Source organism: Geotrypetes seraphini, chromosome 2 (genome assembly GCF_902459505.1).
Source record: "Geotrypetes seraphini chromosome 2, aGeoSer1.1, whole genome shotgun sequence".
Lineage (NCBI taxonomy): Eukaryota > Metazoa > Chordata > Amphibia > Gymnophiona > Dermophiidae > Geotrypetes > Geotrypetes seraphini.
Window position 1 is genome coordinate 485395034 of NC_047085.1, and position 27933 is coordinate 485422966.

General features: G+C 46.1%; 1 protein-coding gene across 16 annotated transcripts in view; it reads left to right on the top strand.

Moving 5' to 3' along the window:
* The window catches only part of OBSCN (obscurin, cytoskeletal calmodulin and titin-interacting RhoGEF), a 762040-nt gene that overhangs the window by 420995 nt on the left and 313112 nt on the right, over window positions 1-27933 (top strand). For 15 of the 16 annotated variants that reach the window (XM_033931804.1, XM_033931806.1, XM_033931805.1 and 12 more), the window contains 5 exons: window positions 129-395; window positions 1777-2049; window positions 21970-22236; window positions 23786-24058; window positions 25981-26253. In XM_033931804.1, coding sequence (XP_033787695.1) covers window positions 129-395; window positions 1777-2049; window positions 21970-22236; window positions 23786-24058; window positions 25981-26253 — 1353 coding nt within the window. The remainder of the gene's footprint in view (window positions 1-128; window positions 396-1776; window positions 2050-21969; window positions 22237-23785; window positions 24059-25980; window positions 26254-27933) is intronic. The other variant, XM_033931808.1, reaches the window with a different exon arrangement.

Below are 27933 nucleotides of genomic sequence, written 5' to 3' on the forward strand. Positions count from 1 at the left end.
AACATTATTCCCTCTTGAAACAGCTCAGCCATGCTCCCATAATGCTGAAATCCATCCTTGTATGGATAGATTTTTAGAGTACCGTGCAATGCTAAAGCTCTTTCTTCCTTTTATTTCCATGTTAAAAGCCATGCCAGTGCTCTTCCAACGCTGGCTGCAGAACGAAGAGACTGAAGAAGGGAGCGCAATCACACTGCGTTGTGAGTTGACAAAACCCAACGCCCCTGTGCTGTGGAGGAAAGGCGAGGTGGTGCTGCGCTCCAATGACAAGTATGAGATGAGACAGGAGGGGCCTGTGGTGGAGCTCCTTATCTACGACGTGGAGCCGCAGGATGCTGGAGATTACACTTGTGATTCAGGAGACCAGCAAACCACTGCAATCCTGGCAGTAAAAGGTAAGGGGATACTGGCTGGATGAGTATTCCTGTAGCAGATGCAATCATGTTTCACAGGATACAAGAGAACCGAGGAGGAGGGTCCTTTGTTTTTGTGTATCTGTAACCTCATTTGCAAAGGGAAATTTCAGATACCATTTTCCTTTAAAAAATTTGGTCTCAGAAACTGTGTTTGTTCTACTGTTATCCACCCTGAGCTTTCTGGGAGGGCAGGATATACATAAATACGGTGTTCCCCCCGCAAATTTGTGGTTTGCGGACTCATTAATTTACGGTATTCTCCGACGCTTCTTCCTGTATCAAAGTCAGGCTACACCAATCAGGAGCTGCGTGTCAAAGCAGCTCCCGATTGGCAGAGCCTTACTTTAGCATTTTGAACTTGCTGCCCACGTCGGTGTCGCCTCTCTTTGACGTCACTTCTGAGTCCCGCGCCTAGGAAAGGACGGAAGGATAGCCAACATGACACGGGCAGCAAGTTTGTGCTGTTGCTCATGCCTGGAAAATTTAAAAGATACGGGGGAAGGGAAGGAGTGTTCGCGGAAGGGAGGATCAGAAAGAAGTGGGGGTGGAGAAGAGGGTGGGGGAAGGGTGCCACCGTCCCGGGCACCACTTACCCTCACTACACCACTGTGTACAAGCTGCCAAGGGTGCAGTTTCCTTCTTACTTTCTTTCCCCTGTCTCGTCTTCCTCCTCACAGAATGTATTTTTTTCACACAGCATACGATAAAGCTATGGATTGTTTTTGCTGGAAATTCTGCTCAAGATGGCTAACTTCGCATAGCTCAAGAAGTTTGGACAAGTTCCTAGGGATAATTCCAGATGACTTAGGGAGTCTTGCAAAAGCCATTGCTTGTCTCTGAAAAAGAGCTGAAGAATCATAATGCATTTAAGGTATTTGCTGGGTATTTGTGACTGGCAAAAATATTATTCATATACCAGCTTCTGCTAAATTTATATATTAAATCTTATAGTACAAATAAATTGTATTGGTGAATATAAATAAATTGTGAAAAGTGTTCAATGTCTGATTGAACACTTTTCCCAATTTATTTATATTCACCAATACAATTTATTTATGCTATAAGATTTAATATATAATTTAGCAGAAGCTGGTGTATGAATAATATTTTTGGCAGATTAAGGTTACCAGCAACTCAATCATTATATACTCCTAAAACTTTTTTAGTTTTATTTGTGACTGGGTCAGGTTGCTGTCAGAGGCAGAATGATGGGGTTCCGATGGACCTTGGTCTGATTCAGCCCTAAACGCCCGCTAAAAGTGATAATTACAGTACAGTCAGAATATATAGTAACATAGTAAAGAATGCAATTCGTTGTCTGTTTTTATTCTGCCTCTCACTTTCTACCCCGGATGCGCAGAACGGGAAGTAGAAGTAGTTACCGGGTTGAAGAACATCGATGTTTTTGCGGGCGAATTGGCCACGTTCTCCTGTGAGCTCTCCCGGCCGGGCGTGCGGGGTGTCCAGTGGTGGCTGGATGGTTCTCTCCTGAAGAACAGCTCCCTGAACGAGATGTCGGAGCAAGACGGGAACGTGCACACCTTGACGCTGAAGGAACTGGGGGCCGATGACTCTGGGACCGTGACCTTCAAAGCTGGATCTCTTGTGTCTTCCGCTAAATTGCTAATCAAAGGTATGTGCCGCTATAAGGATGAGCATTGCCCTTAAAGAGGACATCATTTTCTGGGAATGTGGTCATTTGGGTGGCAAGAACCTGCAGGGAATGCTTTATTGTGCCACAGGAACATATCAAGTGTCTGCTGATTTGATTTGATTTATTCATTTTATGTATTACCTTTAACCAAAATGTAAAAGCGGTTCTCAACCAAAGAATAACATTGATAGCATAAAATAAAAACAAGATTATCAATTTATCAGTAATTTCCCCATAGAATACAAATGTTTAACACCTAATTTTTTTTAGCATTCTTTGTAAGGATTCAAAGCCTATTATTGCCTAAGACTTCTTAGGCCCCGCTAGGCGCAATTCTATAAACAGCGCCTGGTGGATGATTGAGAATCGCACCTACCGTATTTCCCCATATATAGGCCGCGGCCTATGCATGGGTTTTACAAAGCCCGTGTATGGGGCGTGGCCTAGTTATATGGGGTGGCCTATGTAGGGATTTTAAATCATCCCCCCCCCCCATACACACTCCCGGTACCTTTTCAGGAGCCCCCCTGGATGGCTCCAGCGGTGCAGAGCAGCTGCGATCTCTTCGGCATCCGGCCTGCCCCCACACCGCTTGCTGAGTGACTGACGCTCTATGAGCGTCGGGAGCAGCGCAGCTCCCTGTGCTAAAAACCGCTATCGCAGCTTAATAAAAGGGGGCCTGTATTCAAAGCAAAAGACACATAAGGGAGACGAAAGTAGTGCATAAAAGTGAACAAGACAATGAGACATAACGGATAGTTGCCAGAGAAAGTAGTGGAGGGCAATCCTGAGAAGGAAAGGAACTATTTTATAGAAAGAGGCTAGACTGGGCTTCTGTTGAGATTCTGGAAAGGATTTAAAACCCTGCAGTTTTTATTAATGTTTTTCCAAGCCCATTGTCTGAATAAGTGAGATTTTAGCAGCTCTCGGGCGTTTCAATTTTCCCAACTATAGAATGAACTTCCCCTAATTTTGAGGTGTCCCAGTTCCTTCCAACTCTTCCGTAAACTTCTTTAAAACTTTTTTATTTGCTAAACATTTTGAAAACTACGGGCTCCTTTTACGAAGCCGCGTAAAGCGGTTTAACGCGCGTAATAGCGCGCGCTAATTTGCTGGCCGTGCTAGCTGCTACCGCCGCTTCTTGAGCAGGCGGCAGTTTTTCGGCTAGCCTGGGGGTTAGCGCGTGCTAAAAAGTTGCCTGCGATAAAGCCGCTAACGCAGCTTCGTAAAAGGAGCCCTAACTCTTGTATTTTAGTTTACTGTATTTTTAAAAAATTTATTGTTAACCGCGTAGAGCTTCCTTTATATAAGGTTAAGTTTTAGTTTAGTTTTTAAGCTTTCTTTATTCCACTCTCTACAGGGAATGTTTTGAAATGGCACCATGGACAAAGGGTATTTTACTACACAAAGTAAGGGAAAGGGATTGGGACTTGTATACTGCCTTTTTGTAGTTACATACAGATACTTGAAGCATTTTCCCTGTCTGTCTTCATAATCTGTCTAACGTACCTGGGGCAGTGGAGGATTAAATGACTTGCCTAGGGTCACAAGGGATTTGAACCCACAATTTCAGTGTGCTGAGATTGTAGCTCTAACCACGACACCACACTCTCTTCCTCCTCAAAGTACTATGTTTGAATATTATCTACTCTCTGTGGTCTTGATTATATAATCAGATGCTCGTGTGTAAAGACCAAAAAGGCACCTATTATACAGTAGATCTGTTTTATAAAAGTAACATTGATGCCTATGTGCCTTTATAAAAATAGGCTCCCTGATCCAGCCCCGATAGCACACAAATTGCTCCAAAAATGGTGAAAATCTATGCATTGTATTCTCTATGCTCCACCTCTAAGTTGCCCAAATTATGCGCCCAGAAACACTTGCACACAGCCCCATAAAAGTATGCATACACTTTCCATGCATATACTCCCTATGTGTGTGCGCAGTTGAACAATTTTTAAAAGACTTTTCCTGTGCAAAACAGGCTTTATATCTGGAAAATCCTTTATGTGGGTAATATATTTATTTTCTGCATATCCTACAATTCTATGTGGATTACAAATTATTAAGGCACTCAAGCATTTTTCCCTATCTGTTCTGGTGGGCTCACACTCTATCTAATGTACCTGGGGCACTGGGGGATTAAGTGACTTGTCAAAACATATACTAAATACAGGCAGTGCAAGAGAAAAAAATCAAATCACCATCAAAAATTCTCTCTTCACTTCTCAATTCTTTTCACTCTTTTGAATTAGGGAAAATATAGATGTATTAGGGTGGCCTATATTAAATTAGAACAACATTATCATAATCATAAACTATCTGAATTAAAAATAAAAATATAAATAGTAATTGGGAGGTTGGAGCCAATGAGGATAGTCCCGTCTAGGTTTGCAGGCTGAGTCAAATAGCTGGCGGCAAACTGGGTCCTGAGGTTCTTCCTCCATTAGTTAGAGCATTTGGATTAATTGACTTGCCCAGGGTCAAAAGGAGCAGTGTGGGATTTGAACCCACAACCCCAGGGTGCCGGGGCTGTAGCTCTAACCACTGCACCACACACTCCCCATATACACATTGTTCAATAAAGCACACAATTTTACATGTCCAATTCAAGGCATCTGTGCAGACAGTTTAATGCCCTTATTGTTTTACTCAGTTTCCCATGTGATCAGCTTTAGAAGAGTGATGTACATTGGGGGGGGGGGGGGGGGGGTTGGAGGGATGCTTTAGTTCCAGGTCATACGGATGAGGTATCATCGTTTTTCTCAGTTCCCCTTTCAAGCCCATCATTTTCTCATTATAAAAATGTTTAGAACAGGAGCTGGAAAACAAGGATTGACTTGCCTGGTCTTTATGATATCTAAGTTAGGGGTTCCAAGACTCTGTCCTTCAAAGGTTGCAGAAATGTCTGGTTTTCATGTGCCCACAGTGAATATTCATAAAGTTTATTTGTATACAGTGCCTGTAGTTGATGGTGGACTTACATATTTTGGTCATCTTGAAAGGCTGAACTCTTTGTAACATCGTGGACTGTCACATTATGGTCCTGTTTGTGTGGTATCAGATTAAGTCTGAGAAACAAGTAAACATTGTAAGGTAACAACAATATGGGTTTCTTTTTAAAAACAAGTTGAACACAGGACCGAAGGAGCTCACCGTCTGAGGCATGGACATTCATGGATCCAGAGAAACACCCCTATCGGAGTGCTCAGGCCCTCCATGATGTCTCCTGAAAACCTTAGGGATATACCGTATTTTTCGCTCTATAAGACGCACTTTTATTCCCTCAAAAAGTGGGTGGAAATAAGGGTGTGTCTTAAGGTCAGGTGCGTCTTATGGAGCAAAAAATACGGTACATACATTTGGAAAGTAGCATTAAAAAGGATGAGCTCAATAGTCAAAGAATTTGTGCTTCTTTAGCACTCTCCAGACCAGTAGAGGTTAACTTTACGAATGGGTATATATCTAATCATGACCAGCAGGTGGAGACTGAAAACAAAACTTTGGGACAGTATATCCTAGCCCCTCCTCTCTATTTCCCTCAGTCTTCTTTCAGTCTCCAGCAGGTGTTGAGTGATCTGTACCCATCTCCCTTGGTAGGGCTGTTGGAATTTGTTTAGGGGTTTATTGTCCCTGTTTTTAGCCGGACGGAGCTTGGACGGACTCTGTTTGGGGGTTCGTCCGACCTCGGGGGTGTCAAACCCGGCGGGTCACGAGCGGGGTCCCTCCCCCCACTTCCTCCACCTCCCCATATTTTTTTAGAGGAGCCTCAGCAGTAAGCCTTGCCCCCTAAATCAAGCAAGGCATATTGCTTCGAGAGCCTGTGGAGTCTGTTCTGTAAAAAAAAAAAAAAAATCCTGAGGTAGTGCTGGTCTGGAGGGTTGTATCCCTTTAAGAAAACTGTATTTTACTGTATTTTTTCAACTAACCGGCACTTTTTTACAGCTAGGTCGCGTATGGAGCAATGAGCACTTCTAAAGGAAAAAAGTGCTCATTGTGCTCCAGACGCGAGGCACTCGCGGCCGGCCTGTGCAAGCGGTGTTCAGGCCGGTGCGGTGGAGGAGCTCCATCGGCAGCGGCTGCAGGCGCCCAGAGCTCCCCGCCGATGGTGCCTCGCGAGTCGGCAGGGAACGGTGGAGCAGCCCGGTCTTCTCCGTCCGCCCACGGAGGGATTCCCCGAGCCGCCGACGGTCGGGTTTTAGAGGATTCCCTCTCAGCTGATATTTTGACAGCTGATGCCGGCTTGCCTGTTTTAGCGGCTGAGACTATTCAGGTCTCTCAGCCGCTGCAGGCTATGGAGGGAGCTGTTTTGGCGGGAAAGACGCCATCTTCTCTGTCTGGCCCCTCCATTTTGTCTTCCACCTCAGGTGACCTTCCCCCTGTTTTGGCTAAGCAGGGGCAGGTTTCTGCTGGGTCCCCTGCTGTGGCAGGGAGTCCCTTGGGACCCTCGGGGGGTTTTTCCCCTGATTTTTTCTTTTCATTATGCAAAGCCTATTTTCAGGCGGCTGGGGGTCCCGGTTGCGCCCAGGGGGTCTCGGGGGGTGGGGTTTCCTCCGCGCTCCCTGCGGCTTTGCCTCTCTCGTCTGACGTGACGTCCCCTCCGCCGCCTCTCTTGTCCAAGCGTCCGCGGGTGTCGTGGGACGAGGATTTGTGGTCGGAGGAACGTGTCGGTCTGGAGGAGGACCTGGACCCTTCTGAGGAATTCCAGGACCCTCTGGAGGGGACGGTAGCTGGCGGCGGGTTGTCGGGTTTCCCGTTCTCCAGTGACGAGGCGTCCGTGGTGCGCCTTTTTCAGAGAGATGAGCTGCCTGACCTTATTCAACAGGTTTCTTCGGCTTTGCGTTTTGAGGACGCGCCGCCGGAGACTCCGCGTGTGGGGGACCCTCTGTTACGAGGGATCCGTTCCGTTTCCCGCTCTTTTCCTATGCATCAGGATATTCGGGATATTATTCTTGAGCAGTGGAAAACGCCGGAGACGCCGTTTCGGCTGGCGCGCAGCATGGCTCGCCTGTATCCCATTCCTGAAGGGGATCGGGCTACGTTAGCTTCGCCAGTCGTGGATGCGGTGGTCTCGGCTATTTCCAAGCGGCATACCGTGCCTGTTGAGGGCGGTTCTGCCTTGCGGGACTCTGAGGAGCGCAAATTGGAGACCATCCTTAAGCAAAATTTTCAAGTCTCTGCCTTTGGGGTCCAGGCGGCTATTTGTGGGGGACTGGTCGCTCGCGCCGTGTTTCGGTGGGCGGAGCGGGTCTTGGATCGAGAGTCTGACGACTGGTCTCTGGTGGATCAGGAGGTAGCGAAGATTGAGATGGCTGCCTCATTCCTCTCGGATGCTCTGTATGACTTGGTGCGGATCTCGGCTAAGTCCATGGCTTTTGGCGTGGCCGCAAGGCGTGTGTTGTGGCTGCGCGCTTGGGCGGCGGATGCTGCGTCCAAAGCTAAGCTTACTAAATTTCCCTTTCGGGGGTCGTTTTTATTTGGAGAGGACTTGGATAAGTTAATTCAGACTCTGTCGGACTCGAAAGTTCCCCGTTTGCCGGAGGACCGTGCCCGCCCGGCGTCTCGGGGTGGTGCGGCCCGGGGGCGTTTGCGGGAATTTCGCAAGTATCGCCCTGGGCGTGGGGCTGCTTCTTTCCAGTCTCCGGGGTTTTCCCGGGGTCGGTTCTTCCAGCGCATGCAGCCCTTTCGGGGGGCCCGTCGGGGGGCAGGGAATCCCTCCGCCGGTTCCCCCGCCTCCCGTCCTGCACAATGACGCCTTGCCGGCGCCCCCCTTGGTTCCGGTGGGGGCCCGGCTGCGCGACTTTTTTCCCAAATGGGCCGAGATCACGTCCGATCAGTGGGTCCTGGAGGTGGTGCGGGACGGTTATGCCCTGGAGTTCGCCCGCTCTCTGCCGGATTTTTTCCTCGCTTCTCCATGTCAGACTCCTGGGAAGACGCTGGCGTTTCGCCAGACCCTTCAGCGCTTGCTAGATCTCAGGGCAGTAGTTCCAGTGCCCCCCCCGGAGTGGGGCACGGGCAGGTACTCCATTTACTTTGTGGTGCCCAAGAAGGAGGGGACTTTTCGGCCCATCCTCGATTTGAAAGGGGTCAACAGGGCTCTCAAGGTTCCCTCTTTCCGTATGGAAACGCTGCGGTCGGTCATTCTGGCGGTTCAGCCGGGGGAGTTTCTCACTTCTCTCGATCTGACGGAGGCCTACTTGCATGTTCCTATTCGGGCCTCTCATCAGCGTTTCCTGCGCTTTGCGATCTTGGGTCGGCACTATCAGTTCTGTGCGCTTCCCTTTGGGCTGGCCACGGCTCCCCGGACGTTCACCAAGGTGATGGTGGTCGTCGCGGCAGCCTTGCGGTCGGGGGGCATCCTGGTACACCCCTACCTGGACGACTGGTTAATTCGGGCCAAGTCGTTGCAGGAAAGCTCCCGGGTTACGGCTCGGGTGGTGGAGTTTCTCCGGTCGCTGGGCTGGGTGGTCAACCTTTCCAAGAGTCGGTTGGTTCCGGCTCAGCGTCTGGAGTACCTCGGGGTGCTGTTCGACACCTCCTTGGGGAAGGTCTTCCTCCCAGAGGCCCGGGTGAGCAAATTGCAGTCTCAGATTCGCCTGCTTTTGGCGTCCCGGTGTCCTCGGGCGCGAGATTTCCTCCAGGTCCTGGGGTCGATGGCGGCGTCCCTGGACGTGGTGAGGTGGGCGCGGGCCCACATGCGTCCTCTCCAGTATGCTCTGCTCCGGAGGTGGTCTCCCCAGAGGCACGGGATGGATGTTCCAGTTCCCCTGCGAGGCTTGGCGCGCTGCAGTCTGCGTTGGTGGCTCCGGACCCCTCACCTGGTTCAGGGGGTGGGTCTAGATCTTCCGCGGTGGACGGTGCTCCTTACGGATGCGAGTCTCCTGGGTTGGGGGGCCCAGTGCCTGGGTCACTCAGCTCAGGGAACCTGGTCCACGGAGGAGGCCTCCTGGTCGATCAACGTGTTGGAGACCAGGGCGGTCCGGCTGGCGCTGTTGGCTTTCCACTCCCTTTTGTTGGGCAAGTCGGTCAGAGTCCTGTCGGACAATGCCACGGCGGTGGCTTATGTCAATCGTCAGGGGGGCACCAAGAGCACTCTGGTGGCGCAGGAGGCGGCTCGGCTCATGGTTTGGGCGGAGTCGCATCTTCTGGACCTCTCGGCCTCTCACATTGCCGGGGTAGAAAACGTTCAGGCGGACTTCCTCAGTCGTCACTTCTTGGATCCGGGAGAGTGGTGTCTCGGCGCCGAGGCGTTTCAGTTGCTAGTGCGTGCTTGGGGGCAGCCCCTGATGGATCTGATGGCGACAAGTGGCAACGCCAAAGTACCCCGCTTCTTCAGTCGTCGCAGGGACGGTCTGGCCGAGGGTCTGGATGCTCTGGTCCAACCGTGGCCAACGGAGGGGCTGTTGTATGTGTTCCCTCCTTGGCCATTAGTGGGCAGAGTACTGCTTCGCATTGTTCGCCATCCGGGGCTGGTGGTCTTGGTGGCTCCGGATTGGCCTCGTCGTCCGTGGTATGCGGATCTGGTGAGGCATCTGGTGGCGGATCCTCTTCCTCTGCCTCTCGGGTGCGATCTTCTGACGCAGGGTCCCATTCCCATGTTCGACCCGTCTCCCTTTTGTCTTACGGCTTGGCTCTTGAAAGGGGCCGCCTGAGTAAGAAGGGATATTCCGACAAGGTGATCTCTACACTTTTGGGGTCCCGGAGGCTTTCTACCTCTCGGGCTTATGTACGGGTTTGGCGTCTTTTTGAGGAATGGTGCCGAGCGCGGGGAGTGGTCTCCTTTCGCGCTTCTCTGCCTAACATTCTAGAGTTTTTGCAGGATGGCCTGGATAGGGGACTGGCCTGGTCTTCTCTCCGGGTTCATCTGGCGGCCCTGTCGGCTTTTCGGGGGCTGGTGACAGGTCAGCGTTTGTCAGCCATTCCTGATGTGATTCGCTTTCTTAGGGCGGCCAAGTTGATCAGGCCTCCCATAAGGCCCTCGATTCCCTCTTGGGATCTCAATCTGGTTCTCTCTGTTCTAGTGCGCCCTCCTTTCGAGCTGTTGGATGGCTGTTCGTTGAAGGACCTTACGCTGAAGTCGGTCTTTTTGGTGGCCATTACTTCCGCTAGACGGGTGTCTGAGCTACAGGCTTTCTCTTGTAGGGCTCCCTTCCTGGAGTTTTCGAAGGAGCGGGTTGTTTTGCGGCCTGTTCCTTCCTTTCTGCCGAAGGTAGTTTCTCCTTTTCATGTCAATCAATCGGTGGTCCTCCCGGTCTTGGGTAGTCGGGAGGGTTCTTCTGAGCAACGACAGCTGCGCAAGTTGGATGTCGGTCGGGTTCTCCATGCTTATGTGCAGCGGACCCGGGATTTTCGGAGCTCCGATCATCTCTTTGTGCTTCTGGCGGGTCCTCGTCGGGGGGCTGGCGCTTCTAAGGCTACTATTGCGCGCTGGATCAAGGAGATGATTGCTTCCGCTTATCTTCTGAGTCAGAAGCCGGTTCCGGAGTTTCTCAAGGCTCATTCCACTAGGGGTCAGGCGGCTTCTTGGGCTGAGTCGTCGCTCGTGCCTCCGGTGGATATTTGTAAGGCTGCGGTTTGGTCCTCCTTGCATTCATTTGTTCGGCATTATCGGGTAGATGTTCAGGCGCGTCGGGACGCGGTGTTCGGTGAGCGTGTTCTGGTATCGGCCCTTCGGGGGTCCCGCCCGTGAGAGGGACTGCTTTGGTACGTCCCATTCGTAAAGTTAACCTCTACTGGTCTGGAGAGTGCTAAAGAAGGAGAAATTAGGTTCTTACCTGCTAATTTACTTTCTTTTAGCTTCTCCAGACCAGTAGAGGTCCCCACCCTGTCTGTTGTTGTTGTTGTTGGGGCTGTTGCGCGGGCAGTTTTTGGTTTTTGCTGCGGGTTCTAGTATTTTTCTAGGGCCGGGGAGAATTGAAGAACAGCGGCTGTGGCTCGGCTGGCTTAGCTGGCGAGCTGTGGGGACCTTCTTCCTTCGGGAATTTCTCCTCTGCATTTTCCAACAGCATTTTTGGGTATGTTATTTGTTACTCCTTTCGGAGTATTGTTTTTTCTCTCTGTTGTTTTCCAGTTCTTGGTTCTGCTTGGCTATTCGGCAGACTGAGGGAAATAGAGAGGAGGGGCTAGGATATACTGTCCCAAAGTTTTGTTTTCAGTCTCCACCTGCTGGTCATGATTAGATATATACCCATTCGTAAAGTTAACCTCTACTGGTCTGGAGAAGCTAAAAGAAAGTAAATTAGCAGGTAAGAACCTAATTTCTCCTTCTAACTTTCAGAATTATGCTGCTAAGTTAGCCTCTTTGAAAATTAGGATGAATTTCACTAAGAGAGAGATTAGAAAGAGAGAAAAATGAAGGCAGATAAAGACCGTATCTAACCATGCCATCTGCTACCTCTTTCTATCTCTTAGAGATGCAGCGTTGTTTCCATCATCTCCACTGGGAGGCTGTTCCAAGCATTCACCAAGATTTCCATGAAAAAGTATTTTTCTGAGGTTACTTCGGAATCTTTCCCCTTTCTCCTTCATCCTATGCTCCCTCTTTTCAGAGTTTCCTTTCACATGAAAGAGATTTGCCTTATGCGCATTTATGACACACAGATATTTAAAGGAACAAGCAAAAAACAAAAGGAATTGACCCCAAAATATCCACAAAGAAGAAAATCCAGAGAAAACCAAAAAAACTCTGTGGAGTGACGATGTTCCCAAATGGACTTTATTTGAAAGTATCAAAATTCCAAAGGTACACTAAAATCATCCACATAAAATAATTCCATCCACATAAAAGTAAATCATCCACACATTTGCAAATGCAAGCAGTGTCTCACTTCCGGTTCACCACACAATTGTTTCCCACATACTCACCTTTATAGGACCCCCAGGGACCCCTGAAGAAGACTTTTTGTCGAAACGCGGACCATGTTGGGTCCTGTATCCCTAGCGGACTAGGTCCTTTAAGGCTCTTATGTGGATGATTTATTTTTATGTGGATGATTTATTTTTATGTGGATGATTTCAGTGTACCTTTGGAACTTTGACACTTTCAAATAAAGTCCATTTAGGAACATCGTCACTCCACAGAGTTTTTTTGGTTTTCACACAGATATTTAAACACAGATATTTCCTCCAAAGTATACATATTAAAATCTTTAGGTCTGTCACTGTACACCTTATGACAAAGACCACTGACCATTTTAGTAGCTTTCCTCTGGACTGACTCCATCCTGTTTTATCTTTTTGTGCACAATATTCTAAATGAAATCTCAGAATCTTGTACAGGAACATCAGTAGTTCATTTTTCCTACTGATCATTCCTCTCTCTTTGCAATCAAGTATCCTTTTTAGCTTTTCTCTTTGCATTTTCAACCTGTTTGGCCACCTTAAGATCATCACATTCTATCACACCCATGTCCCACTCCTCTTTTGTGCACAAAGGTTTACCCCCCCCCTAAACTGTACTGTTCCCTTGGGGTTTGGCAGCCCAAATGCATGACCTTTCATTTCTTAGCATTGAATCTTAGCTGCCAAATTTCGAACCATTTTTCAAGCTTCTCTATGTCCTTCCTCATGCAATCCACATCATCAGGGCTGTTTGCAGATTATCCCAGGACAAGCAGGCAGCATATTCTTAACGCATGGGTGACGTCACCGACGGAGCCCCGGTACGGACCTTTTTAACTAGAAAGTTCTAGTTGGCCGCACCGCGCATGCGCGAGTGCCTTCCCGCCCGACGGAGGAGAGCGTGGTCCCCAGTTTCTTCGTTTCCGCGGAGCGAAGAAGACGCATGTGTTTTCAACGGCCGTTGAAAAACTAATTTTTGCCTTCCCGCTCGCGTATTTTTTCACTTTTTTTCCTTTTTTCTTATCGGATTCCCTTTATTTTTGTTTTCAAAAAAAAAACTCGTCGAGTTTTCCTTATTTTTTCAGGCCAGCCCCGGCGGGGCCTGTTGCCACCATACAGGCCTCCGGGTTCGATTTTGCGGAGGCCGTGTTTCCATTCATGCCCCCTCAACCGGGTTTTAAGAAGTGCCAGCGGTGTGCACGCCCGATCTCCCTCACCGACCCACACAATTGGTGCCTCCAGTGCTTGGGTCCAGAGCATCGGGCTGACACTTGCACCCGCTGTGCTACGCTTAAAAAGCGTACTTTGAAAAATCGGCAGATCCAGCAAAATATTTTGTTTGGTACCGGATCTGCCATGGAACCGGCTGCGACGTCGACGGCACCACAAAAGTCGGCACCGACGACATCAACACCACCGGACTCTTCCTCGGGGTCGTTGGGCCCAGGTAAGCCGGCTAAGAAGCCTCCCACTTCCCTTGAGCGCCCTCCTGCCACGGTTGCGACACCGGCCCTCCCGGCACCGCACCGGCCCCGCAAACGCTCCGCTCTGATCTCGGTGAGTGCCTCATCATCGGCCTCCTCATCACCGGAGCGTAGAGCGGCACCTATGGTACCGAAAAGCGGTACCGGTGCCTCCCCTGGACGACCGCATCGCGGCCATACTCCAAACACAGTTACAGGAACAGCTGCAACAACAGCTCCAACAACTGTTGCCGGCGTTGCTGGCACCGCACCTTCCGGTACGGGACAGGTCCGAGCCTCACACTGTCCCATTGGTGTCGACCCCCTCCGTACCGATTAATACTTCCATGCCGGTGCTCTTGGCAGAAACACCTACAGTACATACCCGTGATGCTGCCGACCCTGTCCGGTCCCAGGAACGACATCGGTCTTCCTCACCCGGTACCGCCTCGGTGCGCTCAGGCAAATCTATTTCAAAGACCCGCCATGCTGAGCCCTCCACACCGATGTCCAAATGTACGCACCCCGACGTTAGGGACCCAGATTTGTGGGAAGACTCCCCTCACGGTACCGAGGAGGACGCTTCGTCAACCGACGAAGAACCCTCCATGACCGACACCGTCTCCAAACCAGAGCAATCCTCTTTCTCCAAATTCCTTAGGGAGATGTCAGCAGCTCTTTCCATTCCCTTAGAGTCCGACTCTAAAAAGTCTCAGGCTTTCCTCGATGCCCTAGACTTTGAGCAACCTCCCAAAGAATTTCTGAAGTTGCCCATCCACGACATCTTACGGGAAACTTTCTATAAAAACTGGGAAGCTCCCCTCACGGTTCCTGGAGCCCCTCGTAAATTGGATAGCTTGTACCGGGTTATTCCAATCCCAGGGTTTGATAAACCTCAATTGCCCCACGAGTCCCTCCTGGTGGAATCTACTTTGAAAAAATCTCAGGGTTCCAGTGTATATGCCTCCACCCCTCCTGGCAGAGAGGGAAAGACCATGGATAAATTTGGTAAGCGCCTTTTCCAAAATGCCATGTTAGCCAATAGAGCCAACAACTACACCTTCCACTTCTCCTTCTACATGAAGCATCTGGTGCAACAGCTCTCCTCCTTACAGAAATACCTTCCTGAACGTAAGGTCCCTCTTTTCCAGCAACATATTTCCAGCCTCCTCCAACTCAGGAAATTCATGGTTCGCTCCATCTACGACTCATTTGAGCAGACCTCTCGCGCATCTGCCATGGCGGTGGCCATGCGACGTTTGGCATGGCTGAGAGTCTCTGACCTGGACATTAACCACCAGGACCGCCTGGCTAACGCACCTTGTCTGGGTGATGAACTCTTCGGAGAGTCCCTGGACTCAACAACCCAGAAACTCTCAGCACATGAGACCAGGTGGGACACTCTGATTAAACCTAAAAAGAAGACTCCACCTGCTCGCACCTACAGACAGCAGTCTTCATACCAGCGCAGGTTCTCGGCCAGACCTCTCAACCCGCCTCAACAGCAGCCCCGCCGACCTCGTCAACAGCATCAATCTCAGGCTCGCTCACAGTCTCACCAACCTGCCAAGCCTCTCCCTCCGTCCAAACCATCTCAGCCCTTTTGACTTTTTCCTCCAGGGCATAGCCAGTCTCCCATCATTATTGACTCTTCCTCAGCCTATCGGAGGTCGCCTCCAAATCTTCCTCAGCCGTTGGGAGGTCATCACATCAGACCAATGGGTCCTCAACATCATTCGCCACGGCTACTCTCTCAACTTCCAGACTCTTCCCCCAGACAATCCTCCCGTAGAGTCTGCTTCTCACTCCTCCCAAACCCCCCTCCTCCTGAGGGAGGTCCAATCCCTCCTTCTTCTCAATGCCATCGAAGAGGTGCCTCCGGACCAAAGGGGTCAGGGATTCTACTCCCGCTACTTCCTGGTTCCCAAGAAGACAGGAGACCTTCGTCCCATCCTCGATCTCAGGGACCTCAACAAGTGTCTGGTCAAGGAGAAGTTCAGAATGCTCTCCCTTGCCACGCTTTACCCTCTTCTCTCTCAACACGACTGGCTATGTTCCCTGGACCTCAAAGAGGCCTACACTCACATCCCAATCAATCCGACTTCACGTTGCTACCTACGGTTTCAGATACAGCACCGTCACTATCAGTACAAAGTGCTACCTTTTGGCCTCGCTTCATCGCCCAGGGTGTTCACCAAGTGCCTTATTGTGGTGGCGGCCTTCCTCAGGTCTCACAACCTCCAGGTGTTCCCCTACTTGGACGATTGGTTGGTGAAAGCACCTACGTCTCCATTTGTGCTACAAGCCACTCATCAGACCATCTCTTTCCTCCATCTCCTGGGGTTCGAGATCAACTACCCCAAGTCGCATCTGCTTCCCACACAGCGACTTCAGTTCATTGGAGCAGTTCTCAACACCACACTAATGAGGGCGTTTCTCCCCTCCGACCGTCAACGGACCCTGCTCCACCTCTGTCGTCAGGTGCTCCGTCATCACTCCATTCCTGCCCGACAGATGATGGTCCTCCTGGGCCACATGGCCTCGACGGTCCATGTGCTTCCTCTGGCGCGACTCCACCTCAGGACACCTCAATGGACTCTTGCCAACCAATGGTCACAGACCACGGATCCTCTTTCTCATCCCTTCTCTGTGACATCGTCTCTTCAGCAATCTCTTCAATGGTGGTTGAACTACTCCAATCTTTCCAGGGGTCTACTCTTCCATCTACCCCCTCACTCCATGATCATAACCACGGATGCCTCCCCCTATGCGTGGGGAGCTCACCTGGGAGATCTACGCACCCAGGGACTCTGGACCCCTCAGGAGCGTCAACATCACATCAATTTGCATATAATGGAGGTGACAGGCATTCAAATCTGCGCCATGCATATTCATTAGGGCTATCCTGAAAACCGGACTGGCTGGTGGTCCTCCAGGACAGGGTTGGCAATATGGATTTTTATAGTTATAATAAAAAATTACAGTAATTGTTATCTTCATACAGGCCCGTTAAATAATTCATACTGGCCCATTAAAATAACATTATACTGATCTTTAGTTTGTATAACTCTCCTATAAGCTATCACACCCTGAAGAAAATTATAGTTGGAATGATCACCCTCATTCTGATCCCCTTAGCATCAACCATTGATCCATGACCTCTCCCCTGAAAACCTCTCTTCAATCTGAAATACCCCCCTCCAACCACAATCCCAAATACACCCCTCGCCACTCCCTCTCAGACTTCCCCAGAATCCCCTGTATCTTCAGTACTTACTCAGAGTAGATCCTGGTGTCTAGTGAGAGAAGCTAAAATAGTTTCTTTTTCATACCTTCCGCTTCAGCTTTGGTGGTGCCCCTAGTGATAGTCTTGCAGTACTACAACCAGGCGTCAGTACCCCTAGCATGTAGTACTGCAAGACTATTGCTAGGGGCACCACCACTTTCAAACCTGGAGCTGAAAAGGCAGGATCAGAAAGAGGACTGCTCCAGCCTCTCTAGAAAGGGCTGGGGGTGATGGGTGATTCTAGAGAGGACCAGGGTGTGTGTGGAAAGTGGTAGATTTTGTGATTGTAGAGGAACTTCTGGGTTTGAGAGAGGGGAGGGAAGCTTTGAATCCAGAGGGGTTGGGAATGGCATTTTGCCTTATGCGGGTCCCGGACAATATTCAGCTGGGACCCACATAAGTGTCTTACATGGTTCCTGGTTGAATATTGGCTGTTATCCAAATAAGTAAGGGTGGTACAGTCTGGGCCATTCATATTCCAGTAATCATTGCTGGTGCCAAGTCGCAGCCTGGCACAGAATATCAGGCCGAATTCTGTCCACAGTGGCCAGTGTTTAAAAAAATTGCTAACTGCTGCCGGCTGAATGACTGGTAGATTAACAAAGAAAAATAAGAGAGCCTGTATTTCATGAACTCATTGTCCTTGAAACCTTTCTTGTATTGTGAACACGATAAAAAAAAATCTTGGGTTTTTTTTTTTCAGCTTTGTAGGTTTTGCCAATTTTGGTGATATACCACCTGTAGTCCTCTAGTTAAGAAAATATGTCTGTTTTCTTGCTGTAGAGAGAGAGTCAGTACTGCAAGAAATGTTACTATATTCATGAATATTTTGTCTAGCTTGCACTGAGAAATCTGTTTGTTAAAATACCGAATATGTGCAGAAGAGTATTGTGATAAGATAAATCTCATACGCACTAATATGATCCTAACTGTGCTTGTCTTAATCCCCTGTAAAGTCGCTTATCATTCCAAGTCATCAGAAGACTTCAGAGGGGGGAGGGGCTGCTGGTAGCACACATTCTTTGCAGCCGCAATCTGTTTCACTTCTATGTCCAATTTTCTCTACTTCCTGAATAGCCACCCAGGAGCATAATATTAGGCAGCGTATTATAAATCTAATAAATATGTTAAAAAAATAAAGGTTTTTTTTTTTTTTTACTAAGCTGTGATAAGTGCTAACGTATGCTTACTGCAAGATAAAAAGCACTGCCTTGGGGTTCTCACAGGCATCCTGCGGTAGTTTGGGGAACATTGCATACCTTCCATGCACGGGTACTAGTGGATCGATTTTTCACTCCATCAAAAATTACAAAGACTAGGGGGACACTTGATGAAGTTGCGGGGAAATATTTTTAAAACCAATAGGAAGAAATTTTTTTTCACTCAGAGAATAGTTAAGCTCTGGAATGCGTTGCCAGAGGATGTGGTAAGAGCGGATAGCATAGCTGGTTTTAAGAAAGGTTTGGACAAGTTCCTGGAGGAAAAGTCCATAGTCTGTTATTGCGAAAGACACGGGGGAAGCCGCTGCTTGCCCTGGTTCGGTAGCATGGAATATTGCTACTCCTTGGGTTTTGGCCAGGTGACCTGTATTGGCCACCGTGAGGACGGGCTATTGGGCTTAAAGGACCATTGGTCTGACCCAGTAAGGCTATTCTTTATGTTCTTAAAGAATAGATTTTATTTTTTTAGCACTGGGGATGGGACAGGGACTAAAAGCAGGTGTCTTCTGTGCTCGTTGGTTAGCATACCAACCGATTATTATGTAGTTAGGGTGGGAACCCTTAGCGCCTACAAAAGAAGTGTCTATAGGGGCTCACGCACTGAGATAAGTAGTAATAATAATGGGGAAATAAATTAGCATAAGGCCAATAATAGGAAAAATGGAAAATGGGGCTATTTTACTACTGCGTTAAAAGTGGCCTCGGCAAACAGGAAAGACCTACGTCAAGGATACGCCAACCTTTTAGTGCGTTTTAGTAAAAGGGCCTCAAAATCCTTACAGTGATTAGTTTGCCAGTGCAGGGCATTTTGCATAAATTCATCTATCTAGATTTGATTCCATCAGAAATTTAGCATTTGCTATTTTCCCCATAAAGAAAACAATGGTGAAAAAATATTGACTTTTTAAATATGAAAAAATAATTCTTTTCATTCCATTTCATGAATTGTTTTAAAGAAATAAGACAATACCTTTTTTATTAGACTAACTTACCCCCATACCCCTCCCCCTTTTACAAAATCGTGAAAGCGGTTTTGTGCTACTCCCGATGCTCAGCAACTCAGAGCATTCAGCACGCCAGCCTGTACTAAAAGCCACTTTTGTGGTTTTGTAAAACGGGGGTTTAATGCATTTTTTTAAGTTAGCTTTTGAAAGTAACCCTTCTTCAGATCAAAAATAAGCAAATGTTGACAAATATGAGTATATATAAGTGAAACATGAAAGCATTCCCATGGCATTCTCCCAGGAAGAGGGAAGGGGTGGGTGGATGAGAGACAGAGAGATGCGGAAGGGTGATAAGAAGGTGACAAAGCAATATAATATTTTGGTATGTAAAAACCCAAGATCTTTGGGCTAGATTCACTAAGCAAACCGATCGTGTACTGATCGGTTTGCGAGCCCTTAGCGACCAGATTTCCCTCCTGCAGTATTCACTAACCTGTGTAGCGATCCGCTTCCGGTGCACGCGTGCAAATGAGGGGAACTGCATGCAAAGTAGGCAGGGACGCGATTCACTAAACTTTTTTTCGATCTGACTGGACTCACAAAAAGCGACTGCTCAGGACCAATCGCTGAAGCCCTTTGCAACTGCCTTGCCTTCTGCTGCCCTGCTTTCTAATCTGTCAGCCCCATCTTCTGCAGCCCCAAATGAGCCTGCTTGCCTGCCGCGAACACGCCTGGCTGCCTGTTCAGCTTTAAGATATCCTCCCCTCCTCCAATGAGTAGCGTATGATATGAAGGTCTTTGAATATCCACTTCATAGTTTTTAATGTGAGTGCTGCTTCCTCTCAGTGTGGCTTCAGTCACTGTGACTTGTAGCGACTTTACAGGGTCACTGCTTCTCCTCGGCAGAGCTTTAGATCTCTGCAGCTTTCACCATAGTTTTAACAAGGCACTCCGCCTATCTCCAACACTATTCTGCTCAACTCCCTTTACCACCTCTGTCTGCATACTGCATCCCCTCTTTCTTTGCTTGCCTCCTTATTCCCCACATAGGTGAACTTATTTTTATACTTAGACTTCTATATCATCTTCCGAAACCGAACCAGACATTCAAGACAATTCGCAAAATACATAACGATCATCACGATCATCAAAACAAAAATGGCAAACACGTATAACACAACAGTGGCGTAGTGAGGATGGGTGGTGCCCGGGGCGGTGGTGTCCCCCCACCCGCTTCCCCCCCTCCCCTCCATACTTCTTTAACTTCGTCGGTGCAAGCAGCATCAGCAACCTGCTGCCTGCACCAGCCGTGGCTTTCCTTCTGACATCATTTCCTGGTCCCATGACTAGGAAATGACTTCAGAAAGAGGATCGAGGCCAGCGAGAGCAGAAGGTTGGTGATGTTACTCAAGCCATGAAGAGTTAGCGATACAGGGGGGAGAGACGGCACATGTGAGGTGTGGGACAGGTGGGGAAGGAACAGGGGGTGGATACGAGAAGAGATGCCTTGCCCCAACTATGACAGCACCCGGGGAAGTCCGACCCTCCCCTGACTATGCCACTAAGAGTACCTAACAAATAAAAGTTCATTTTCAAGAATACACTATGGATCAGATTCAGTAAGCTGTACAAATTTGAGTGCCAGGAAAAATTAGCACTCAGGGCTATTCTATAAATACTCCAGGATGAGCACCCTTTATAGAATTGTGCTGAGCACTGATTCACATGACTAAAATTAGATGCCAGGATTTGCAGCTATTAAAACTAGGTTCAAATCCTGGCACGCAAGTTGGGCACACATTCCACCAATTCTATAACACTGGGTGTAACTTTTGGGAATGTGCATTAGCGTCCCATGGCTGCCTTTTGGTTTGTGCATGGGAGTATTTCTTCACACAATGTGTAATTAAACTGGAATTCATTGCCGGAGAATGTGGTGAACTCAGTTAGCTTGGCTGGGTTTAAAAAAGGTTTGGATAATTTCCTAAAAGAGAAGTCCATTTGCCATTATTGAGATGGCTTGGCGAAATCCACTGCTTATTTCTAGGATATGCACCATAGAATCTGTTTTGGTATTTGGGAGCTAACTAGGTACTTGGGACCTGGGTTGGCCACTGTTGGAAACAGGATACTGGGCTTGATGGACCTTCAGTCTTTCCCAGTATGGCAATTCTTATGTTCTTTATAGAATCATACATACATAGTTGTACACGCAACTCTAAATTAGCACCAATTTACGCCAATAATTGATTGTTAGCAGCCAATGATTGCGTTTTAATGGCTCATTAGCTAATTTAGTTTACGTGCAACTCAGGATCGCACCTGAATTAGGGCATGTAAATCTAAGTACCATACATAGAATGTGGGGGTATAAGGACAGTTCTATAATCTACACATTAACGTTTGTGCACTCGTTGCACATATGCACATATATGCCAGTATGCACCTTAGTACTATTCTGTAAAAACATGACTATCATGCAATAACATAAAGGAAAGAAACAAACAAACAAAAAAAAAGAAACAGTAATATAGAAAGATATGAGAAAAAAAGAAATCAGACTTAAGACCTGATTCATTAAAGGCTTTCTACCCTTCATTGCCTAGCGATTATGGACTTTATTGAGGGACTTAATAGTTGTTGGGTTTTTTTTTTGTGACAATCTGAGATTTACCATTCATCTTGAAATAGAAAGGCCTAGGAACTGGGTATTCCTAGTACGGCTGGCACTTGTTTTTTTCAAAGCCACAGAAGATAGCATACAGACTTCTTGTACTAATACAGGGAAGCCCAGGCATATAGACAATGTACATGGTCTGCTCAAAATTGCTTTCCCCTTGTGAAAACAAAGTGGTTGGTTGCTTCTGTCCCCCAAAATATGTAATTTAAAGGCTCTTCCATATCCTTCAAAAATTTCACTCTGTCTGTCCCATGCAGCATCCCCCTAATCTATCACTTTTGCACTGCTAAAGCCTGTTGCTGGCACAAGCAAAACCTAAATCAAGGCTCCCATAGGCCACTCCCCATGCTTGCAGGTTCATGTAGTTTTGCTTCCAAATAAGCTCTGTGCTTGCCAAGAGCCTAAGCCACCATTTTCACTGAGATCTGCTAATGCATGTCCTTCCTGACATGTTGGTTGACAGATCCAACCGTTGAAGTGGTCAGTCCCATGGGCGACCTTACTGTTGATGAAGATGGCACAGCAGAGTTCATTTGCCAGTATTCTAGGCCGGTGCAGGCCACGTGGAAGAAAAACGACCAGGAGGTCCTTGCTGATGGGAAGCGAATCACTATTGAGCAAGACTGGAATGTAGCCAAGCTTACAATTAAGCCTGCAGTTCCTGAGGACAGAGGCATCTATGTTTGTGAAGCAGGTGGCACGAGTGTGATGGCTGAGCTTGATGTTGAAGGTGAGGTCTTCCAGTAGCAACAGAAGGAAGGCTACCTTAGTGCCTGTGACAACAGACCAGATGCCAGCGGCATTTTGGCTAAATATAGAAAATCTCAAATCAGTTCTAGTAATTTTGTTTATGTAGTGCTTATGTAAATGGTGCTATCTCCATTTGATATTTACATAAGTTAACTATGAAATTTTAATCATGATCTAATCTCCAACAAGAATATAAGGGCTCCTTTCAACACGCGCTAACCCCCCGCGGCAGCCTAAAATCCTAACGCCTCATCAGTGGAGGCGTTGGATACTAGCGCGGCAGGCGGTTTAACGCGCGGTGTTCCGCGCATTAAACCGCTACCACACCTTTGTAAAAGGACCCCTAAATTTATTTTATTTATTTATTTTTAAAATTTCTATACCGTTTTTTTCCAAAGCGGTTTACAGAAAGTTACAAACATAAAATATTAAAAATCAGAACAAAATAGACTGATTCAATCTTTACATAAGATCAATTGCTCAAAGAAATGCATCTACAAATAGTTGTGTTTTTTAACATTTTCCTGAAAGAGTTCCTGTCTCCACATTTTCAAATTTGGTCAACAATATTTGACCTTTTAAAATATAAAAAGATACATTTTTATAAATGTTAATGTCTTTTTTTAAAGATCCCAGTTTCTTCAAACTGTGAAATCCATGAATTAATGTTATGTGAGGAAATCCCTTTTGGTTTATCACTTCTGATAGCACTAGGAGTATATAAGACAGGTTTTGATCCTCAGGGAGTTATTTTTTAAGATTTTCTTTTCTAGAACTTCTGTTTATTTTCTTTAATACGCTGTATGATGATAGCTGTCCTTTTAATGAAACCATGAGTAATCCATGAACTAGATTCTGTAATAGCACCCCATGTCGGTTCTATGTTTTCAAGTTGGTAGAGATTTGGAATGGACTTCCTGGTGTTATTACAATGATAGACCAATTGCAATTATTTCAGAAAACCTTAAAAACCCTGCTATTCTCACAATATCTAATTAGCTTACCTGCAGAACCTACTAATTGTTAACATAGCAAGATTTCCTTCTATTATAGACTAAACTAATTTTTATTATCTTTTATTTTCTCCTTATTTTATGTATATTCTAGTTTCTTGACTTCTTGTAAACCGGGTCGAGCTCCAACGAGAGATGACCCGGTGTATAAATTGAAGACTAGATTAGATTAAAGAAAAAAAAAAGATGCCACTTTAAAAAAAAAAATCAATTTCTTTACGTTTTACGGTTTTATTTTTCTCAATTGCATTACAACCCTTCTCATCCCTACCCCACCCCCAATAAAAAATAACATTTCTTTCTTTCTTTTAATTTTAAGAATAACATTTCTGATATGATGTAATTACAGGAAATAGAATATGCTCTGTGTCACTTAACTGGAGTAGTCTTCTATACAATTATAATTGCTCAAACTGCTGCTTGCCTTAACATAAAACACCTACTAGTTTTAAATTCCTTCAGCTCTAGTAAGTCATTGTCTGATCATGTCTGTTGGTTGTTTTGTCTTTTAAATAGCCAAAAACACTATTGTGAAAGGACTGGAGAATGTGGAAGCTGTGGAAGGGGGTGAGGCTCTTTTTGAGTGCTACCTTTCCAAACCCGAATGCTATAATTACAACTGGTTAATCGATGATGAACCAGCAAGGACAACTGAAAATACTGAAATGGTTTTCTTTGAAAATGGTCAGCGGCACCTTCTCCTTCTGAAGAACCTGACCTGCAAAGACAGCTGCAGAGTGACCTTTCTGGCAAGTGATGCGGTATCCTCAGCATTCCTGACCGTGAAAGGTAAAGCTTGAAGGAGGGAGGTGGGGGCAAATATTATTTATTTATATATTCTTTATTAATTTTCAAATCTTCAACAGTGCAATACAACAAATGTAACGTATAATGATGCAATTAAAGCACATTCAACTTTCCCGTGCTCATAATCAACCATTTTCATCATCAATAATCCTTCAATATAACATAAATACATATATTACCATAAAAACCTTACCCTATTATGATAATGATATCTTCCCACCCATTCCAAGTTTAAAAATTAAAAAATCAAATTGTGACATAAACAACCCTCTCCCACTCTACCCTGGATATGTCCCAAAATGAACAAAAAACTGATTCACAGTAAACATTCAATTATTATCAACTATAATGAGGTAACATAAGATGCCAATGGGCCCCGTATCAATTTATCTATTACCATGCCCCACACTTTCAGCATTTATTCTTTCAAGTCTATAAATTTAATGAATGTGCCTTTTTCACAAATGCAAATCGAGGCAAAGTATGATAAAATCAAAATCAAAGTAATAGAAGAGAACACCATAGTCTGATAGGACAGATAAACAGCCAAGATCATTCGACACGCACAAGTTAAATTTCCAATACAATCTGGCTCTTTCTGTCCCAAAGACAGGGAACTGCACGAAACGACACAGAATTTTATTTGATGCTGTTAACTGTGAACTCCCCAATGGCTAGAACAAAAAGATAACTCTTCAGCCCAACCCTAAATTGACGATAGCAGGTTTCTGATCAAAGATACTGTGGTTCACTGTCGAAAAATGGACCAATAAAATAAAAAACACTCTTACGAGTGGATTCATAATACTCCTGTTGCAGGATGGGAAGTACTAAACTGTGATCATTAATAGAAATCAGAGTGTGAATGGGAGCATAGGGGACAGTCAAAGAAGCCAGGTAAGTCGGAATACATATACGGAGAGCCTTAGAAGTCAATATTAAGATTTTTAATTGAACCTGGTATTCGACAGGCTGGCATGCTGAATGCTCTGCACCGCTCTGACGACCATCGTAGCAGCATCCAGCGTTCCGGCTGGTGCTAAAAATCTCTTCCGCACTTTTGTAAAAGGGGGGGGGGGTCGTTTCCTCAGTACCAAGAAAAATATTGAACAAACCTAAAACCCTGTATTTTATTATGCTGTTTTCAGACAAGTACATCACATCTGCTTTACTCATACACACAAATTTAGGGAGAGGATGTATTAAAGAGTTCTTTTCATTTTCATTCACGCACGTTAGAGAGAACATAGGTTACAACTACTTGGACACATAAAGTTGTTCCTTTGTCTGGTTACACTGCGTTGTCATCAAAATACTGATCAATCGGAGCTGCACAGTGCTCTTTAGGGTGGACCTTTTAGTTATGTATTTTCTATCTCTACCTGCTCAATGTATGGAACACAAGTACTTGGACTATTCTATTGGGACGAAAGGAAAGAAAATTAGCAGGTAGACTTAATTTCATCTTCTGAAATTCTGCAAACTCCTTTCTTGCAATGGACTTAAGCTAAGCAACAAAGCTATCAAGAGGACCATAAATTGCGTCATACTTAGTGACTCTGACCAGTGTGTGCTGAGACTGATATCATAATTGACATGCCAGGAACTATTAAAGATGTACATTCATTTTAAAACTAATGGTAAAACGCAATAAATGTGGGCCTTTACAGTTCATGCCACTTTAAACAAATCAGATGAGCTACTTTGTGGCTCTTCTGTTGACTAATTTCTTCTGGTGTAGTTAATGAAATGGTCTTAGCATTCTGAATGGTTTATTTATTTGACCTCTTTCCACATTGTTTGCATACAAGATATTTTACATTTCAAAGTTTCTTGTTATACGTTGCTATCACATGTTTCTTTTCACCGTTTGGGGGTTTTGATCATACACTTTTTAACTCCAGGATGGCGCCTGACATTTTTAAAGCCTCTGATTGACACCGAAGTCACCACAGGAAGCCAGGCTACATTTAGCTGTGTGTTAAGCGAAGCAGTGCCGATGAGTGAGGTGGCTTGGTATTATAATGGCTCCAATATCGAACCGGACAAAAACTGGACAATGGAGGCAGATGGAAACAGTTACAAGCTTATCTTGAAAGAAGCCCAGTTGCATCATTCTGGCGAGGTGACATTCGCTGCAAGGGAAGCGGTTGTGTCAGTGAAACTGTCTGTAATACGTAAGTCAACATATAATGAAGGCTTTGCACTTGTGGCATGAGTGATAAAATGTAATGTAATGTAATTTATTTCTTATATACCGCTACATCCGTTAGGTTCTAAGCGGTTTACAGAAAATATACATTAAGATTAGAAATAAGAAAGGTACTTGAAAAATTCCCTTACTGTCCCGAAGGCTCACAATCTAACTAAAGTACCTGGAGGGTAATAGAGAAGTGAAAAGTAGAGTTAGAGGAAAAATAAAAATAAAATAAACATTTTAACAAGACAGCATTGATCTAAATACTTTGGAAGGTAGAAGAGAGGAGAGAAAGGAATAGAAGCAGAAGGGGGAGCCGTTGAACAGTAGAATTCTGGAGAAATTTAAATGATAGAAATAGAACAAAACAAAGACAAAAGGCAAAACAATAGATAAGATTAAAGAATAAAAGTGGCAGGAAGTGCATTTGTCTTGCACAACTATACTAAATCTGCTTTAAGCTGTGCCAGGTTTACACACAGTATGCTTTTTATTGGATAGTATGCTCTATTTTTTTTAAAAAATGTTAATTCTTTCTGATGTAGGAACTGGGACAATTACTGTCAGAGCTAGTTTTAAGATTTTGGCACCCAGAGAGCAGGGAGTGAAAGGGGTCTCAGAGATCCCCCAGATTGGAGACTTAAGAAGAGAAGCGGTGACTTTTTTTTGAAATATATTGCTTTGAATTTTTATTAAACTTGAAGACCATGCCACAGCACATGCACATGACCTATTTTGGAAACCAAAATTTGGCTTCTGAGGCAGTTGTGTATGCCTGAATCTGGGCCTGGTCACAGTCGTGCATCCTCATTACTATCCATTGTCTACTCAAGCTATATTTCTTTCTATGCTGTTTTTCCTACCTACATTCTCACCTCCAAATTCTATAAACTTGCACATAAAATTACACAAACAGGTTATAGAATAGTATTAACAGCATACCCTATTTTATTTAATGCACAGAGTTCTGGAAGCTGTTTTTTCTTTTGGAAAATACTGGATAGGGGTGATTGAATTGAATGTAAAATCTAACTAAAGAAGCAAAAATTGGATTTATTTGATTTGATAAACTACCTTTTATGTAAGTGTTAGGCAGTATGAAAAAAACAGCAACACATAATATATCACAATCTCTAATCAGATCACGCAATATACAGTATCGTGTTCATAATCAAAAAAGAAAAGTCTAAAAGGTGTCCTAAATGGCTACTTGAACGATCAAAAAGCCTGATCGTCCAAGTACCCATAACCAAAGCTGGTTTTTAGACGTATCTAAAAACAGCTTAGGCCTTTCCCCTGCCTCTAAACGCACAGAGAAGAAAAGAGGCATGTTTAGAGGAGGGGAAAGGGCGGGCAGTGGGCAGGAGGTGGGCCGACCTACACCAAGGCGTACAACAGGTATAACCAAAACCGTAGGCAGGTTGCCTAGTCGGCACTTATACCTTTTTGACTTAGACGAAGTCAAACCAGGTCTAAGGGGCTGCTAAGCTGATGGCCGCTGGCGCGATCAGTTCAGCGGCCCGGCAACCTACCCACCGCAACCATCGCGGCAGGGGGGCTCATCGGGAGTTCGGGGGGGTGGTCTTTGGGGGAGGGGAGTTGTGTCGAGGGCAGGAGGGCCTGGGATCCCTCCTGCCCGTATTGTAGTGGGGGTGGGGGG